The 19,486-nt window shown below is 42.7% G+C and overlaps 1 protein-coding gene across 7 annotated transcripts in view; it reads right to left on the bottom strand.

The window, feature by feature from the left end:
* The window catches only part of mrtfab (myocardin related transcription factor Ab), a 46,460-nt gene extending 28,395 nt beyond the window's left edge, over window positions 1-18,065 (bottom strand). For 2 of the 7 annotated variants that reach the window (XM_080469777.1, XM_080469778.1), the window contains exons 1-2: window positions 17,971-18,040; window positions 13,541-13,726 (exon numbers count right to left, since the gene is read on the bottom strand). In XM_080469777.1, the coding sequence (XP_080325903.1) occupies window positions 13,541-13,726; window positions 17,971-17,977 (193 nt within the window). In that variant the 5' untranslated portion in view covers window positions 17,978-18,040. Of the gene's footprint in view, window positions 1-8,869; window positions 9,260-13,540; window positions 13,727-17,390; window positions 17,451-17,970 lie in introns of those variants that run through there. The other 5 variants (XM_080469783.1, XM_080469782.1, XM_080469779.1 and 2 more) reach the window with 4 other exon arrangements.
* Between the last annotated feature and the right edge of the window lie 1,421 nt (window positions 18,066-19,486).

The raw sequence follows: 19,486 nt of genomic DNA, 5'->3' as shown, positions 1-19,486 counted from the left end.
AGGTCTCCATGTAAACAGAGGAAAACCCAACTTTTTGAAAACGCCGCTACTGTGCATGCCAGTAGATGGACTATAATGAGAATGTCGTTCTCCCAGAGTGGCTCGACTCCCAGTCCATATTCTCCTGAGACTTGGTAGTTTCAGAGTTAAGAGTCGCCCGTAATAGCAATCCAACGTTGTTGTTTGTCCATATAAATGTCCGTTTATTCGCCATTGTTGATGTTTATAGCACATTGTTCTCTGGGCTCGTGTGTAGACTTTTCTGAAATGAAAATGACACGTTGTCACTGGAAACGTTGTGTAAACGGGGCCTTAGTTCAGGATTTATATGGAGTTAAGTGAAAAGGTGTGGCAAACAGTCAGATCACATGAAGCCTCAGTAGATGTAACTGCATTATTCATTTCATAAGTGTAATCGGTTAATAGTGCATAACTCTTGAATGTAGCGGGATCACAGTAAAGCGTGCCAACATTAGGTAGTGAATCTCCTCCAGAAGAAGGTTCTTAAAGTTTAGAGGTGCACCAAAAAATAATACTATTGTGGAATAAACTAGAATTAAGCATGTTCTTTATAAAGAAATGAGAGTAGTGAACAACCCAGGACAGGGGAGGAAAAAGAAAAACAGCCTGCTCTTTTCTCGCTCAGCTATTTTTTTTGTATATTGCTTTACAATACATTCCAAGCTACTTAGGTACTTAACATCCATGTGTACAGCAGCGCATTGACATGTTTTGGTTTCAAAAATCAATTGAACTAAAAACATTAACGTCATGATGCTTTTAAAATGACAGAAACTTGAGAGGTGGGGATACATCGGCATTAACCAGCACTCTTAACTCCACATCTTGATTGTCGGACAGCCTGTGTTTCCTGGAATAGAGCACGTGTCCATCAGACATTAAAGCTTTCCCATAACAACAAGCAGTCTATGGAAAAGCCCTTCTCTTCTCCCTCGGCTGTTTCTAAAAAGCTCTGTTTCAGCAGCAGAGTAAATACTCGACAGGGTTTCTGTCCAAAACAGGCAACATGACGCAGTTCCATCCAGACTGATTCCTAAGAATCACGTACTACTTCTACTGGAAGAAATCCCTCCGTCAATAGCTCTTCATACTGCTAGAAATACTGTCATGTCATGGCTGTTTGGTAGTTCAGCTATGTTTCAATGGGTTACGAGTTTGAAAAACAACAACATTCAAATGGCAGCAATAAAGCATTGTTACAGTGTCTGATGTATAGAAAACCTAATAGTTCCAGTATTTGTAATTTCATCATTAAGTACTGGATCCCTACCTAGAACAATGTGACTTTTCACAATTCATAGCCAGTGTTTCGTAGCCAAAGTTGGCATCGAATAATCTCCAGTATGTACGTGTGTGACTTGGACTTGATATTATTCTTATCTGAGAGAGATAATCATTGATTTTAGGCTGTTTTAGTTCTGGCAAATACTGCTGTCAAGCCGATAAATCAAACAGTGGCATTTGTGGACTGATAAATGAGCTTCAATATGTGCGTGGTACTATTACTAAAGAGGAATTTTAAGGCATGAGAACATTGATCTGGCAATAGTTTTCCCTTGTATATGCCCAAGACGTCCCAGACAATCAATTTTGCAGCTAAACACTAAAAAGCACTAAACTTGGGCAAGCGTCAGTCTACTGCAGGTCACACCAGTCATTAACATTCCAGGAGGGAAAACAGAAGGTGTTTTTCTTTTTTTTAAACTTCCTGGCCCCCCCCCCTCACCACCACCACTCAGGAATTCACCAGCCCTGTTTGCACTTTGGCTGGAACTCAGCACTGACATCAGGCCCGGGATTTCTCAGTGTTGATCCAGTGGCATTTTTGAACTGTAGAGAGGCAGTCTGAGGAATGCTGTAACAGATATCCAAACCAAGGCTACTGATGAGATAGCATTATTCATGATGAGACATTGGAGAGATTCTGTTGTCACCAATGAAAAAAACGACGCCGCAGAGGCACGGATCATAAGATTTCCTCAAATCCCATGCACCTTGTTCTTAACAAGTGGCGAGTGAGACTACACGAGCTTTCTGGGACATTGCTTCATCACAACAAACAGAATAGTCTATGTCAAGTGCCTCACTGTGCTTATGCTGGTGTTCTTGCAAATTATGCATGTCTAAGACCCCGTTTCCACAACATTTCTACTGAAAAACGAATCACTTTGCGTTTTTGTCTCGGAAAGTTTTCGCATTCATACGCCAACATTTGGAAAACTATGTCGGACCGACGGAATTGAATTGCTAATATGGGTAACTCTCGATAATGAAACTACCAAGTCCCAGCAGAACATAGACTGGGAGTCATGCCAGTCTGGAGCCCGCCATAGTCCCTCTACTCACTCATGTGCAGAAGAAGCATTTACTACGGCCATGGCGAGCATGGAAAGTAGCAGCGTTACCACCGCTACTTTTAAAGTCAGGGTATGAAGAAAGAAACTGCATATTCCCGAAATGACTTCTCCGCATTTACCCCATCCTATTTATAGTTAACCTTAACTACACATGCTGGGAGCAGTGGGCTGCTTCGGCGCATCGCCTGGGGAGCTGCTCGCAGTCGAGGACCTTACTCGGGAACCTTACTCGGGAACCCACAGTGTTGACCTGTGGGTTGTCCTGATAATAGTGAAATTCAAATCTGCAAACATCCGAACACAAAGTCGTCTGGGATAGCACTGGCGCTAAAGGTGGAAGTGTTTTGGCTCACAGTGAGAAGATCCCCAGTTAAAAGTCTTGGGGGGGTTTATTTTGAAGGAGTTTGCACTTTTACCTTCTATAGCCAGGCCTGGCACGATAATTAATAAATCAATTATTCGCACAATAAATGAAATGAACTCGATAATTTTGCTGGCCTTGATATGTCGCCATATAACCACGAGGAAAACTGACACGCATGCGGCATGTTTTGTTTTTCTTCTTCTTCTTCTCGCCTTCAAACAGGCTGGCGGACAAGAGGGTTCACTGCGTGCACTGGCCTCAGCACTTCATAGCATTTGTTTCATAGCAGAATGGAGGGAGTGAACGCTGTTATCAGTAATCTGTGTCTCTGTGGAGGGAGGCGGGGCCACTAGCACACACACACACAGAGTGGAGGCTCGTGAGGAGCAACGCGAGGCAGAAATTAGGAGGAAAAGATTATTGCAAACTTGATAAGTGATCATTTTATTTACCGTTTTATGTATGTGTGTGGTTTTATATTTGAGTGGGGTTCTTTTCTGAACAGAGACCAGGTCTATTTTATTGTTTTTGGTTGGGATTTTTACTCAAGTGCTGCTTTTTGCGAAAAGAGTACTTTTTTTTTTTTTTTAAATTTATTGTTTTATTTATTTCTATTTTTTAAAAGTTCTTGACATTCCAATGACATTGGCAAATAAAAATTTCTTGCATTTGAAAGGGTATATTTGCATTATTATGATATATTATCGTATATTTCTGGTTATTTCGGTCTCAATTCCTTTTTTGAAATTTATGTCGTTTATTGGCAATACTTTGTAGGTCAATATAATGTCCAGAAAAAATTGTTATGTTGACAGGCCTATCTTTAACAGAGATTTTTAAACTGTGATACAAGTGCAAAATCCTATTTTTTGAAAATGAGACATTCCTCCATTCTTCCTCCTCCTCTTACGCACCTTCCTCCTACCTCACCGACACAGAAGTGACTGACCACCACATTAGTGCGGCTTCCTGTTCACTACTGAAACATGTTTGAGGGAGACCCTGGTGAGAAAGACACACAACCACCCTAAAAGTGTGAACTGGACTGTGTGGGAGTTTTACAGGTTCTGTCGAAGACACGCCAGGCCGCTTGAAATATCATACAAAAGCATCTGCCATGAACTTTACTTTTAGTTTACCTTGAGCACAGAGAGCGAGTTGAGGAGGGAAAGTTCATGTTACATTAAAGTCTCTGGTGTGTTTTTAAAGTTAAAGGACTACTCCGCTGTGTCAAGTGATTTGCACTGATACACACCATTGATCAGGCCTCTCCGGGCAGCAACAACTTGTAAGCAAACATAGGGAGCCAGTTCGCCTGTACTGACAGCTAGCCTTGACAGTGATGGCGGCAGTGAGATCCACAGCTGCTAGATAGAGTCCAGTGGAGGAATTAGTGAGGTGGGCAGCAGTTATAACTGTTCTTTGTTGACCAGGCTGCAGTACCTCCCTTTATCGACACATGAACCCAATTAAAACGCAGTGACCGAAGTGCCTCCAAGATCACGGTGTTGAATGAAGTGTCTAGGCCAGCTGGCAGCAGCTGGCAGCAGCTGGCAAACTGAGTGTTCAAGGAAAAGCAGGAAGGACCCACGAAGGAGGGGAGTTTAAGTCTTACTCAGTAAATGACATTTTACACTGGGGGGGCTAGAGAAGCAGATGGGAGTTGTAACGTTCTTCCATAACAACATCTGAAAATGATTTTATTGTAAAGAACCCCCAAACCTCCTGCCTAACTTACAGGTGAAGTCAGGAATTATTTTTTCCATAAGAACTGGTTTCAGATCACTCTTTGGAGTTTTATAAGCTTCATGCTTTTTTCCCCTCCTGATCTCCTCTCTTCTTTCTGTTACTGTATATAAACATCTAATAAAAGCCTGGCTGTTAATTTGCTCCAGTGTCAGGGTTTTATTTTTTAGATTTTTATTAGACCAACCTCTAACAGGGACACTGCTTTCTTTTCTTTCTTTTTTTTTGACACGCAGTTGCAAAATTAAGTCTACATGGGAGTATATTACATCAAACAAGTTCACAAAGCGAGAACAGCTATTTGACAGATTCATTCTCCTTAATCTGCCCCGCCCTAAGGTGACACTTGATTGCTGGTTCTTTTTTGAGGCGAGAGGAACAGGAACAAAACTTGCAAAAAAAGGGAACATTTCATATGCAAGAAACTCAAAAAGATAAACCTACAAACTGCATTATGTCGTCACAGTCGAATACCGGATAATTTAATACACAACAGGAGACAAAGATTCTACCCTGATGCGTCAAGAAGAACCTGGAAGAACTCCCAAAACGTGAAATCTTCAAGGTGTTGTCTGTACCCTTTTCCTCGTCTTTGTGAGGTAAATGTGATGGCTTTACGGGTAGCACGCTATGAATGTCCTGGCATCTATAGTAAAGGTTTCTCGCACGCAGAGCCGACACTGAACGCTTCATTTCCCATTGCTGCTGTCATTGACACAGGCAATCACGCCTCGTGTCTGAGTCACTCTGGCGAAACAGGAGTCCCGTCAGTTCACAGTGACCTCGGTAGCCGTTAGCAGCTAACACTAAGTGTGTGTTTGCAGGCGAGTCACAGGCTGATGGCTTTTGTCTTATTCAGACACACAACACAAGTTGAATTGGAGTCAAGGAGAATCATAAACAGGGGATCCATGTTTTCTTATTTGTGTGGCTGTGTGTTCCCACAGCAGGAGGTTGTCAGAGGAAAGTGGGTGATGTCAGGTTTAGAATGTTTTGTTGACTTCTTTTCCAAAACATTGTATGAACAATGTTGCATCACAGTTTGTTCCGACTACTGAAATCACAAAATAAACAAGAATTGTGAGCTCACAGTTTATTACTGTAGCAAATGTAGTAGCGACATGCAATCGAATGCTGGACGGCTGCAGTCATTTAAATCTAGTGAGCCAATACCTCAACTGTGGATTATATTCAGCTTTTCTACCCACGACGCCATCTACAAATAAACCATGGAATTATTAAAAAAATTAACAACAAAAACCGTTCAAGTGTATATTTTGCATTGCATTTGGTAAGACGTACTATGTTTACTGTGTCCATCAGTCACTGTCTGCTCTACGGCTCCTGAAATTGTAAGAAACAGTGAATGTGTGTCAGTCCATGTGCATCTGAGCATGCGTGTTTTTAAAGCTCACCGAGCTACATGAGTGGGCTTGTACCTGTGGGTGTACAGGAATCGTGTTCCTGTTGCTACGAGCAGGCCTACGGAGCTGATAAAGCGCTTTTCTTTAGCTTTAGGCAACAGATGTGAGGCTGTTCTCTCTCCATCTTTCTCAGTTCTTATTACCTAACAGGAATGCGCTGGATCACAAATCAAAGATGCGAGTGTGTCGGTGCTTGTCGAAATACCGTGCTGCCAGGACACCCAGTGAAAATGGAAGGCTACCAAATCCTGTAAGTGCACGTCCAGGTCCTGAGAGCAACTGGGGTTGGGAAGTGTTTGTGTGTTCCGAGTGCTAGTGACTCATGCATCATCAGTGGGTGTGTGCGTGGTCCGCTGGACACGTTCAAGATTTAAGCTTCTTACAAAACTTGCCTCAGTTGCATAAATCCGTATGTTTATTAAACAGAAAGCTGTTTACATTCACCAATAGCTACAACATTTGGTCTCCTGTGTTTATATTCAGACTGTTGCGTGTGCTTGTACACGCCAGAAATCAATCAATAATAACACGTAATTGGCAAAATGTGCACTAAGACTAAAATGATTGAGTTGAAACTAGCGATTAGTCAGCGAAACGATTAAATGTCCACTTCCTTGACCCTCACTTAAACCAATTAGTGTTTTATTCATGTACAATGCAGCCTCCCCGCCCACCCACCAGACAAAACTCAACTGTGAGAAGTTGGTGAAACGCCCGCTCACAAAACCATCATAGTTTATAAAAAAAAATGAAGACAAGGTAATATGAATGCTGTGTCAGTTAAAAAAAAGCATAAAATAACTCCACTGGTTCCACAAGTTCCGTTTTCCTCCGTTTCTGTGGAGATGGAGTCAAAGCGTATTCAAAAAGTGACACCTTGGGAGTCAGAAAGTTGCGTTTTCACTGGCTCCAAGCACCGTTGTCATGGAAACGGACATCCGAAAAAGCAACAAAGGTTTTGCACTCTCTCTTGAACACGTCATGTAAACAGGGCCTAAATACCTTTCTATAATTTCTTCTGCATTTTGAGAAATTTCTTCCCCTTTTTTTTTTTTTTAGACTAAACAACTATGACTTAATGTGACATTTTGTTAAGTTGACAGGGAAACAAGTTGATGGGAGCATTACTATAAACCATGCCTTTGTTAGAGGCTCAAAGAAAAGGCTACATGCAGCTGTCTGCTGCAGCTGTTTGCTTGGATAAAACAAATCCTTCCTTCCTTCCTTCCTTCCTTCCTTCCTTCCTTCCTTCCTTCCTTCCTTCCTTCCTTCCTTCCTTCCTTCCTTCCTTCCTTCCTTCCTTCCTTCCTTCCTTCCTTCCTTCCTTCCTTCCTTCCTTCCTTCCTTCCTTCCTTCCTTCCTTCCTTCCTTCCTTCCTTCCTTCCTTCCTTCCTTCCTTCCTTCCTTGATGAATCTTTTCTTCTGCATTTGTATCTTTGGCCTTCTTCTCGTCCCTCTACATTTCTTCTTTCTCTCCACGCTCATTTCTTGTCTATCTTGCCATCTATCAGTCCCTCCATCTTATTATCTCCCCTCCTACTCTCAGCCTGACAGCGTGCTCTGGGGCCTCTGCTGTTGCTGGCAGCCTCCCAGCCGGTTACATAACTGCACTGTCGGCCTCCCTGAATCACTGCTGGGCTGAGCTCCATTCGACCCGGCTACATATGAAGCCGGAGCATCTTAAACATTGCCCAACGGCACGAGTATCCGTCTGTGCGGATTCACTCTAGCATTTTTTATTTTTGAGAGCGAGCCAATCACTGGGTACGGGAGACTGATCTCGTTTTGAGCCAAATCTCAAACATGACTCCAATCAAAACTGAACAACTGTGGTGGGTTTTTTTGATCCGAGAAATCGTTCATGCAAAGCGAAGTTTTCAGAGAAAAAGAAACCCCACCAAATGCACCTGAACACATATACGATTATGCCAACTTGTGCAAAGTTTGTGCCAGTGGACTATCTTTTTCTCTAACTTCTCAAATGCAATGGACCTAAAATCACCCCGCTCAGAGATGAAGAGGCAGCCAAGACCATCGATTATGAACAATGCAGACACATCCCTGAACTGCCATAAATCTTTTCCCAACTTTTCACTGAAGGTCTGGCACAAATTTGCATTTCCTCTCAAATGACTGGTTTCATTGAAAACGAGCTATGATTATGTATTCTACTTTTTTTCTCAATTTATTCTGCTGCACGGCCAGGGTGCAAAGAGCCTTAAAAGTATCCAACCTAGCTTCAAACCCCTAGTGGTATAGGCATAAAATTAATAAAAAAAAAAAAGAAGTAAACCTCATGAGTACCAATCCCTGCTTGTGGTCTCTGCAAAAAATGCTGGCACCATACCTCGCTGGATTTGCCACATAAAACCTCTCTGGTAGAAGATGCATTCTGTGTCACATCATCTAGAACAATCTGTCCTGACTGACACGAGCGGGTCATTTCTGCTTAAATCTGGAGCACAGTCTGTGATGCCTTTAGCCTACTTTCCGCCCCAAGTTCCAGCCTCTGTCGATGAGGAGCGGTTACGTCTGCGTCTTGCGACTTTCCTCCTCCATCAGCTAACCGCCGACTCCCCAGCTCCGTCTGTCTGGACCCAGGCCCGGACAGAGCCTGCAGTCAGTCCTCTTGGAGAAGGAAGGGGAGACCCTGAGAAGCTGACCTCACAACCACGCCTGATACCGACCCTTAAAGACTTCGGAAACTTTTTAAGAAATGTCTGTTCTTCCACCAACGTCTTGAAATGCGACGACTGTTTCAAATGTTTTGCATAATCCGGTAACTTTTGTAAATGTTACGTTTATTTTGCTCTAACTGAGAACTTTGCATCTGTTGCTTCAATGCAAATGCATTGTGAAGTGTCTGCAGGGTCACCTCACATGTACACTGACGAGCCTCACGTCACATGCTTCATTCATTAAAACAAACACTTTAAGAGCACTGGAATAAACTTTACCTGTCAAGATGGTCATTTCCCTCTGCACCATGCCGCGAGGAAGCGTCACTATCCTGACCTCCTCAGCAACTCATTCTCCTCTGACACAAGAACAACAACAGTGGCAGAGGGGCTGAGCAGAAGTTTTTTTCTTCTTTTTTTTTCTCCCCCTCTCACTGGCAGCTGGTACTCCACAGGTATTGACACAACTTAGAACATTCCCCTTATCCGGACTGCCGGGCTGCAAGTGCACGCACGTCCTGACTGAGAGGGCGTGAGCATGCATGCGTCTTCCTGCCCTTCGGAGAACAACGCGGTCCGCCCGTAGGTTCCAGCTTTGTTATCTCTCGCTCAGGTAAACTTTAAAGCTCTGACAAATGAAGAGTTCAAACTGTAATCCCGCCTCTGTACTGTCGGCTCGTGCAGAAATGTTAAAAAAAAAAGTTAAACGAAAAGTGGAAAAGAACAAAAACAAGTTGTTGCCAAGCCTCACCTCTTCAAATACATGTAACACACTCCCTCTTTTCTTTGCTTTCCATTTTCCCTCTCTTTCCTTCTGTTCCCTCGTGTTATGCAATACTGCCATTTCAGACCCGACCGCCCCCTCCTCTGCACTTCCTCGTCTGTCTTCTGCTCCTGATGCAGCAGCACCCCAACAACACTCACACTGGCTTCCCCACCTCAAACTTTCTGAATGATCTCAATCACATAATCCCAGTGTGGAGCAGCTTTTGTCTGCAGGAGAACAACTTGGCGACTGGGAGAACAGGATATTTCAACTGCTTTCACGTCTCTGTTTACATCAGCCTTGGATCAAGGTTCGCACGCACACGCACGGGCGCTGGGATTTTACGCCTGTCTGGGCCATTGTATTTACTTGCATTCATCCCGTGCTGACTTAGTCTGCACTCAGATGTAACTAGAATGTGCCTCAAAACCATCTAACCTCAACCCGCAATGGATCTTCATCTAAGAATTGATCTCAGAATGGACACACTAATTTCAACATCTGATTCTCTGCCGAAAGAATATGCCACTTCTGTCCACACACACACACACACACACACACACACACACACACACACACACACACACACACACACACACACACACACACACACACACACACACACACACACACACACACACACACACACACACACACACACACACACACACACACACACACACACACACACACACACACACACACACACGTTAAACAATAAATCTCCCGGAGGAAGGAACCCAGCGCAGTAAACACATTATATAACCCGGAGACAGAGATAAAGCGCCGATAAGCTCTGCTTCGCAGGTACGCTGCTCTATTCAATCGCAGTGTAAAAATGAGCATTTCAGAGCGCTGAAAGGGCTTCCATGCAAGGTTATGTGCAGGAGTGCCTGCAGCAACATGTCTGCTTTTGGCGAGCAGAATGAAAATGAAAAAGAAAAGGCCATCAAGAGCAGTGTTTTGGTTAATTTAGGAGTGGCGGCCTCAGGCTGTGACAGAGCGTGCGTGCGTGTTTGCGCTCCCATGACAAGTAGTCACAAGACCAATCTTACATTTCTCAGATGATGTAAACATAACACTCAGGACGTCTCGTCTTCCTTGTGAGGACAGAATTAAGGTTTCTTCAAGACGTATCATGACCGGATTGAATGAAGCAATGTAGTAAGTTAAGGGGAGTAGTGGGTTTGGGGTGTCAAACATAAGGTCCGTGGACCAAAAGCTGCCCGCAAGAGGCTGTAATCAGACCTATAAACCACTGAACTAATTGGAAAAAAATTTAAGAAAACATTGATGTTTTTTAAAACACATTTCTTAAGAGTAGTGGATACAAAACAACATTGAGGCCTAGGATGAGATATCAGTGATGCTACTATGAAAGCTAGCAACCTCATTGCAAGAAAACTTGCCTCAAAGCCACGCTGTCAGGGTCAGTTTGTAAAAGCATGCATTATGCAACAGCTATACATTTCACTGTATTTTGCACCAGAAGGTTTCATTAAAATTTGCTTTATGTTGAGACTGCAGTCATTTTTAATAGCAATTGTTTGGCTTTTGCCAAAATATAGACATTTTCATGTCATATATATTCTGCGCCACAACACAGAAAAACATACAATTTTAGATTTAAAGATTATTCTGGCACTATTTCCATGAAGATGAAAATGGAGCTGTATGTGGGCCCTGAACTAAAATGTGATTGACACCCCTGGTTTACAGCAACTCTGCTGCATGACCAAGGTCGTTTCGTTAACCCCTTCTGCGAATGTGATCAGTATACAGGAATGGGCACAAATCTTAACGTTGGATTCCGATCCTGACAGAATCCTCAGTGAGATTCAATGTTTGAATGTTTGTGCCGCTCACTAGTAAATTCAACGGCGCATCTTTGACAAAGTGAGCATTTACTACACCATCAACAGGTTCATCTGAGATACAATTTTCACATACACCACATACCGAGAAGGCTCCTACGATGAAGAAACAAAGCTGAAAGGCCGTTTAATATAGTGTGACACACAAACCACAGTATTTCCAGAATTCCCATATGGACCTTAGTCATTATCAAAATGCTGCCGTCTGAATGAGAACTTCTTCTGGACGAGGACGGCCTGTCTGTGTTTGTATACGAGCCAAAGTACAGCAACTTGACTTTGATGTCGTACAGTTTTATACAAGATTAATAAATATACCATTTATTATGAAACAAAGGTAAAGTGCATTGCTGAAATACATCTCTCATCATGACCACCATGATCACTGTCAATTAATCACTCCACTGGAGCAACGCATGTCCACAACATGTGCATTAGTATATCTGCAGCATTAATAAACTGATGCTAGCGGTGCTAGCCACACTCTGGAGACACTGTTATCGCGCCAGGTCGTAAAATATAATGAAGCCCAACATGAGAAAACTTTACAGGATCAGCTTCCTCTTCGTCAAGCCTAAATAATACACCATGCCGATTCTTTGGACATCCCTATTAGACACGTTTTAAGTGATTCATTATTTTTTACAGCTAATATTTCAACATGAATCAAACCGAAAGAGGTGGCTGTAGATATCTCCGTCCACAGTGTCGAGTACTTTCAGCACAGAGCTAACTTCAGGCGCAGAAGTGTGCCACAGAGTGTTCATTCCATGGAGCAAACATGCCGTGCGCACGAATCGACTGCAGCAGGAGGTCAGTGCAGAGGAACAAGTCGATCAGGTGCAGAAGCATCAACATAGAGTTTCACCCTTTCAGACACAGTTGTGAACTGGGCAGAGACACATCTGACATTTTATTTCTGAGATTAATGTATTTTTCATTTTCTACTTACACTTGACTTATGTAAAGCTATTCTCTTTATGTTGGCTTATGAGGAGGATGAGTGCTGTCAAGGTCTGAATATTCAAATTAAGTAGAAGGAAGAGTTTTAACAAGGAGGCCCAGGACGAGAGGCAGCAGGGAACGAAGGTGACACGCCAACGCGCGCCGTGTTTACAAACCCAAAAAGCAGAACATGCACTGGAGGGCTGCAGGTCAGTCATTACATCGAGCAGGAGACTGATGAAAGGTTGTAGTGCAGGGTGATCAGGCGCACGCTTTTTCAAGAACTTCACTGTGGACCATTATATGTTCATATTCCTCAGGCTGTGTTCATGACAGTGCAGCTTTGGAAGCCATAAGACTGCATTTACAAAGTCTTGGGATGTTACCAGTCCTCATCCCACGAATGCATGGTCTTTACAGATACAGGCACCGTTGAGAAGGGAAATGTGTAAGCTTGAATGTAATGAACTTGATGCCACAGGGTCATTAGACCACATATACCAATTCTAAAAAGCAATACTTGATTCCTTCTTATGTACCAAAGAGAAATCAATCAAATTTATGTGTTGCAGCTTCATAATTAGTGCCGTAAATCTGGCTTTACATCAGGAACCTGAGTCTAAGTGAGGCGGTCGTTTTACGGTTTTTGTTCATGGTCAGTGCTCGTAATAAAAAGGGTTTTAAATGATGAGGCAGACGTATCACCTCATAGTGCTGTGGTTGGGCAGACAGGGAAGCTGAGGCCGAGTATCTCTGAGGGCCGGCTCGTGACATTGGGTATGTAGTTGGAATAATTGTTAACAGATTTGGGGCAGTAAATACAGTTTTGGGTTTGGCTAAAGCCCATGCCTTGTAGTTTGTGTGTGAACTGTGATATGTGTTCTGTGTAAGATTTTATACTGGACGAGTTGTGTTTTAGAATTGCAGGTCGTGGAGGAAGTGATGCTGCAAATATTTTGCCAATTAATATCTAATGGGAGGTTCCTGAAATCTCCAGATCAACTACCTCAGGGAATTGATGTGGTGCTGTCGTTTGTATATTTGTGATAATTTTTTGTGGTTTGAGTGATTGCATTTTGGCATAGAGGGGGCAAATGTGGCTGTTGAGATGTTTATGAATTACATTTTTCTTTATGATATCCGTTAACTGTATATACTGCTCGTGATAGTGATCTGGGATGTTATAGTCTATTTGGATTTGATCTAAGGTCATGAGCTGACCATGTTTGAACAACTGTTCTGGGCTTTTTCCTGAGCATGAAATTTCCGGGCTTGTTTGACAAACATCCAAACCCGAAACACCCGATACATGCGGCTGCAGCAGCGGTGGCTCAACTACCAAATGTTTCCAAGTTGTGTTCTCACCATTCTTGCGCTCCTGCAGAGGCAGCAGATTGGCAGCAGGCTGAATGGACAGCTCCTGAAGCTCAGTGGTCACCGCCTCACTCTGAGGGCTGTGGGCCGAGCCCGGCCCCCCGACGACCTCCATGCTGCCATGACTTGGATCCTCCCCTTGGCGCGAGTCCATTGTTGCCCGGGTGAGAGAGACACCTAGAAATAATCAAAAAATAAGTTCAGTGTCTCTCGAGAAGTGCCTTTAAAACACCCAACCTTTACACCGGCGCAACTTTAACTTTGTTGTATATACAGATTTAATGATGGAGGTGAGGAACAAACCCAATCGGGAATTCAATAACAATTTGGTTCAAACATTCCAAAAAATCGCCTGCTATAAAAAGAAACACATTTCCAACCTCAGGAACCTTTACAGGTTTTAACAGGTCGGTCTGTGTGAGTATCAAATGCACGACTGAAAACAACAGGGAGGGAAAAAAAGAAGGAAGAATTCATGGCTGGAGGCAGAGGATTAAACGAGCCATCCCGGGAGAATCAGCATGTTTAAAGTTTCACAACTGTTGCTGTGGCTTCTGTCTTTAGAGAGGACGTGTATCTATTTAACTAGCTCAGTGTGATTTGCATGCAATTGATAAAACTAACATTTGGCGCAGGAAGCCTCTCATAAAAGGAAGCTGGAATAATAATGAGGGCACAGTGGAGTTGGGGTTAGGGTTGCTCCCTGTTGAGACAGTTAAAGCGAGGGTAACACTTGAATCAGGGCTTACTGTAAAACGCTCTATGCAAGTGGTTCCACTGAATCAAACTACAGCTAGAATCAAGAGACAACCGAGTTCTTTGTTGCAGGTCTTGCATTATAAAAACCAATAGCTCAGGTCCAACAAGTCTAATTGGAATTAGTCCGTGTAGCCAGCCTGCAGTGGATACTCGATGGAGAAAATCTATCCGAGTCTTAGAGATTAATCTGACAGAAAACCAAGAGAAACAAAGGAGACTTTGCAGGTGAGGCTTTTCAACTGCCCAGGTGTTTATCTCTAAGTGAACCTTACAAGGGACATGAACACAGAAGTGGAGAACACTTCTGAATGCTGCCATCTAAGGACCCATTAACACAACGTTTCAGGTGAAAGTGGAAAAACTTTCGCCGTGTTTGGAGTGTCTGCTTTACACAATAAAAGCTCTCGGAGCCGCTGAAGACGCAACATATTTAAAAAGGATCCCAAGGTGGAAGTTTACTCTCCGAGCCGACTACCCCCGAAACACTCCATGTTCTCCTGGCTCTGGAAGTTTTATAGTCACCGTTACAGCAATCCAACTTAGCTGTCGGTCCATATGAATGTCCATGTACTCAACATTGTTAATGTTTACAGTCTTGTTCTCTGCACATGTGTGTGGCTTCATTTAAAATATAAACAACGGCACCCACTAGTGGCCCAACATGAAAACTACAATGTTTAGTACTCTCAAACATTACAAATACTGTACTAAAAATAATAATAAGGGAAAGGTGCACGTTGATGTAGTGGTTGGCACTTAAGCCTTGCAACAAAATGACCAACGTTTCGATTTCGCGATCAGGAGCCTTTTCGGTTTAGAGTTTGCATGTTTTCCCCATGTGTTAATTGGTTCTGCTTGAGCACTCTGGTTACTTCCCACAGTCCAAGAACAAGTGTTGGAAGTCAAAAGGATGTAAACGTCTCACTTTCCACAATTAGTATGTTATTTATGTCCTGTTAGAAACAAAATACAGTTCATGAGATCCACAGAGTCCGTTTCTTATTCAACCCATTATTTCAAACTTTTTGGGGGAATCAGGACAGAATTATAAACTCAATCACTAAGAAACAATAGTCATTATTGCAAAGAAAAGAAAAAAATAGCAGACTATCCAAACTGGTTAAACTTGAGCTGAAGCCGAGCCTCAGGACGAAACAAGAGAAATTCCCGACTTACTTGTTTCACTTGTCTGGACTGAGCACGTCCAGAAACTCTGGCAGCCCATCGCTAGCAGGCGCCTACAAAGCCTGCGATCCAAATGTGCGTTTGCAGCCGTGAGGTTCAAATGGGGGTTCTGTCATTACGGCAACAGTCAGCCTGAAAACAATGTCTGAGATTCCCCTCCTCTGTCACACAATCAACCGCTGACTCGCGCTCGTATGAATAGCGGCATGCTGACCACATGACAAGCTAAAACTGCACTTGATGTTTTTGACAAAATAATAATAAGTGTCTGGTCTCATTTTGCAAAAGGAAATAGCATGCAAGCATTTCTCTGAGCACATCTTCGCAGCGATCAAGTTGTAATTAAGTGGAAAAAAATCAAAGTAAAATAGAATATGGTACACATGAAAATAAGTCTGCTTCTCAACCAAATAAAGCAAGATATTTGGTTCAAAGAAGATTGCACTTTAATAATGATATATGAAATATTTTTTAAGCCTACTATCCTTCAAGTGCACTCTCACTGTTGTGTATTTTGACCTAATCCCAGAGCCCTGGCACTACAAGTAGAAAAAGCTCATATATCTGTTAACAGTCTTAATATAAAATCAACTTAAGAGATGAGTTAAAGTATATTCACAGAGAGGTTATTCTTCATTTTATATGACCATCTTCCACTCTGTAGGCTCACCAACTATATATGCCACTGTGATGAAATGTTGAGATGTGTGTGGTGACATTCTGAGCCCAGCATGCGATCAGTCTCAGTACATAACTCCACCTTGAGATGCTTATCTTCCAGATTGCAGTTCACACTACAGCAGGGGCGGGATGGTGGTTGTTACGAACAATCACAGGGAGAGCACACAAGGTCATATCTGTTCTGAAGAAGTCCAATTTCCACATGTTGCGAACCACTACCAATAGGGCATCGCTTTAGAATCGACGACGGCACAGTAATCTTATCGTAAAAAAAAAAATTTCTAAAAAAATTTCCCAACACATGGATGCTACTCGAACATGCAGGAAGAACCATTCTGGTGCAATGCACTGGTGGAAAACACCCGAGCATTCCTCTGTACAAGCCCACACCGGCTTCTCAGATGTGTGTTAAAACTGATATCCATGCCTGTTTGATTATGAAACACAGGCAAGCCAGTCAAGAGTTACTACAGTTTCTCAGCTTAGTGAAGGCAACCAGTGCAGAGATTGAAGCTCAGGTGTAATGTGCTCCACCCGCTTTGTGTTGGTGACAACTCTGGTTGCAGATTTTTTACAGACCTGTAAACACACCGTTACAATAATCCAGCCTGCTTGAAAATAAAAATATGAAGTTTCTCTGAATCTTGTTCAGTCAGAAATCTTTTAATCCTTGCAATGTTTTTCAGGTAAAAGTAAACTGACATTGTAATTGTCTTAATGTGGTTGGTGATTTTCTAGTATGGGTCCATAATTACACCCAAAGTTCTGGCTTGATTTCTTCTCTTGACTGACATGGAATCAAGATGAGCGACACCCTTTAACCTTTCCTCTTTGGGGCCAAAAACAATTATGTCCATATTTTCTGTGTTAAGTTGTAAACATTTCTGACATATCACATTTATGCACACATATCTAGCAAGTATAAGGGGCTGTAGTCATTCACTGATATATAGCACTGTGTGTCATCTTCATAATTGAGATAGATGTTGTAATGTTCCATTAGCTGAGCCAGATAGAGCAGGTAGATGTTAAACATAAGAGGCCCAAGTATAGAGCCTTGAGGAACCCCACAAGTAATTTTGGAGCCACAGCCGCCTTGTCTGTCAAGCATTATGTTGTGGTATGCAGCCCTGGGATGCAGTAACACTAAACTAAACATCAGAGGATGTGATTCCTGAGTTGTTGTTTTTTTTTAATTAAACCAGATTTTGCCTACCTGTGTTCCAAAACCTTTCAGGGACGTTTTCTCATTTCACCACAAAACTTCAAAGGGACTCTGTGGAGGGGAAATGAGAGGAAATCCAACATCAATTCGACTCAACAACCTTACACATCTCCTTCAAAAATACTTTGTTTCCTTTAGTAGAGGAAAAACGCCTGATCCAGAGCAGGGTTGACAAGGCCTGAGCACAGACGTCAAGGGGCCGCAGCTCCCAGCTGTCACTGTCCAAAACACACACACACATGCTAAGCTATTGTTAGCTCGTCTGTGTGGGAGTTTACATAAACATTCCCAAAAAGTCCCACTAACGTCTAAAACATCACTCAAGGGACGAGAAAAGCCACGGCCTGGAGTTATACATGTACTCTCCGAGCCGACTCCCCCTGAAAGCACCTCGGTTCCCCCCTTGGCTGAGTGTCAGAGACCCCGGTTAGCTAGCATGTTAGCCGGGGCAGAACCACCAGACACCGCCACTAATCGCTAACTGGCTCCACGCTCCGCTCCCATGGCCCCCGTCCCTTTGCTGGGCGAAAACTACTCTGGAGGAATCCAATACAAATACACGTGTGCTTACTGATCATGTTCGCCGCGTGTGAGCCGTGTTTGAGGAGGTAAACAGCGCTGGCATCGCACCGCCACTTCCGAGTCACAAAGGAAACTTTAGCCGGAAAAAGCTCCGTGACACCCGCTTCCTCCACAACACCGCTCCCTGCTCCTCCGTGGCGGCCTAGAAGTCATAGCAGGGAGCCTGGGAGAACACGTCAGGCACAACAATGGTGTTATTCACGCGCTAGTAGAAATGCTGAACCATGAAATAATAAATAAAAAAATCTAATTTAGAGTTTTACACCTGTGATGATGTTTACATCTGCACTGTGGCCACTGTCTCCATCTAGTGTCAAAATGTGTGTACTGCACGAGCTACAGGTTTTTGATTAATGTAAACAATAACCTCCTTGGACTCAGCCATTCATTTCTGTCACCTGTGGGGGACTTTGATTCTGAGACCTCACGCACCATTAATGCTATCCACTTGAATCCCACTGGGCTGTTAACAGGGCATCCTGGCTAAAAATGTGTGCGTATTTTCTATCTGAAATAGGAGGAATCGCAGCGTTGAAAGGGGAAAAGATAAAGAATGTTTTTTGGAATTTACAAAAGACAGCTTTTATTCTATGGCCTGTGTAATGCATGGCAGGGTGTTTTAGGCAGTTGTTAACTAATTTCCATACAAAAAACGGAAGAGGACTGAGTGAAGTAGATAATAACCTTGTTAGGTATTTTGGAAGGAGATTAACATTTGGATTCAGTAGATGATGTAAACTAGAGACAGACTGTAGAACAACGTTGAGATGAGGACATGGTTGTAATTTAATGAAATTAAATCATTTTCAACAAAAATCCCTACAACAAAGACAATGCATTATTAATGTATTTCATTCTGTGATGTCCAAGACCCACTTCACGGAACAAATGATTTTAAAAAAACAAACACAATTATTTTGCAGCAAAACGCAACCCAAAGACTTAATGATCCTGAATACCAAAAACTTTTTCTCTTGGGTCTCAGGAGGTTAAATAACAAGAAGAAGTATCTTTTGTTTGTTTTGGGGTGGTGTTTTTTTCCTTCTTTTGACAAAAATGGCATACATTATAAAACATTATCCTTGTTAACTATTGTGTTGTGGTACGGATAGGGCTGGTTTAGGCCACCCGAGAGCATTTTCTAGTGACGCTGCATAAGATGCATAAGACTGCTGGGAGATTTACACTGAGCATCTTTTCTTTCTCATTCACAATGTTTTAGACATGTCACGAACATACTGAATTTCTTCTGTAGTCTGTGCGTTCTCTACCTATCTATCTATCTATCTATCTATCTATCTATCTATGTAAAAATAAGGCCTCAGGGTAGTGTGTCTGATATTCAGAAATTGTTAAAATACGAAAAAGTATATACATATATATGTACATATATATGGCTCGGTTTTGGCCCACAGGACTAATGTTTGACACCCGTGTGGATGTGTCACCTGCAAATTTAATGGAACAAGTATTATAGCAGAGGAAAAACAGTCACCAGACTCAAA

Source organism: Lipophrys pholis (genome assembly GCF_963383615.2).
Source record: "Lipophrys pholis genome assembly, chromosome: 1".
In the NCBI taxonomy this organism is placed as follows: Eukaryota; Metazoa; Chordata; class Actinopteri; order Blenniiformes; family Blenniidae; genus Lipophrys; species Lipophrys pholis.
Note: the sequence above shows the minus strand (reverse complement) of the source record. Positions and strands in the feature narration are given on the sequence as shown.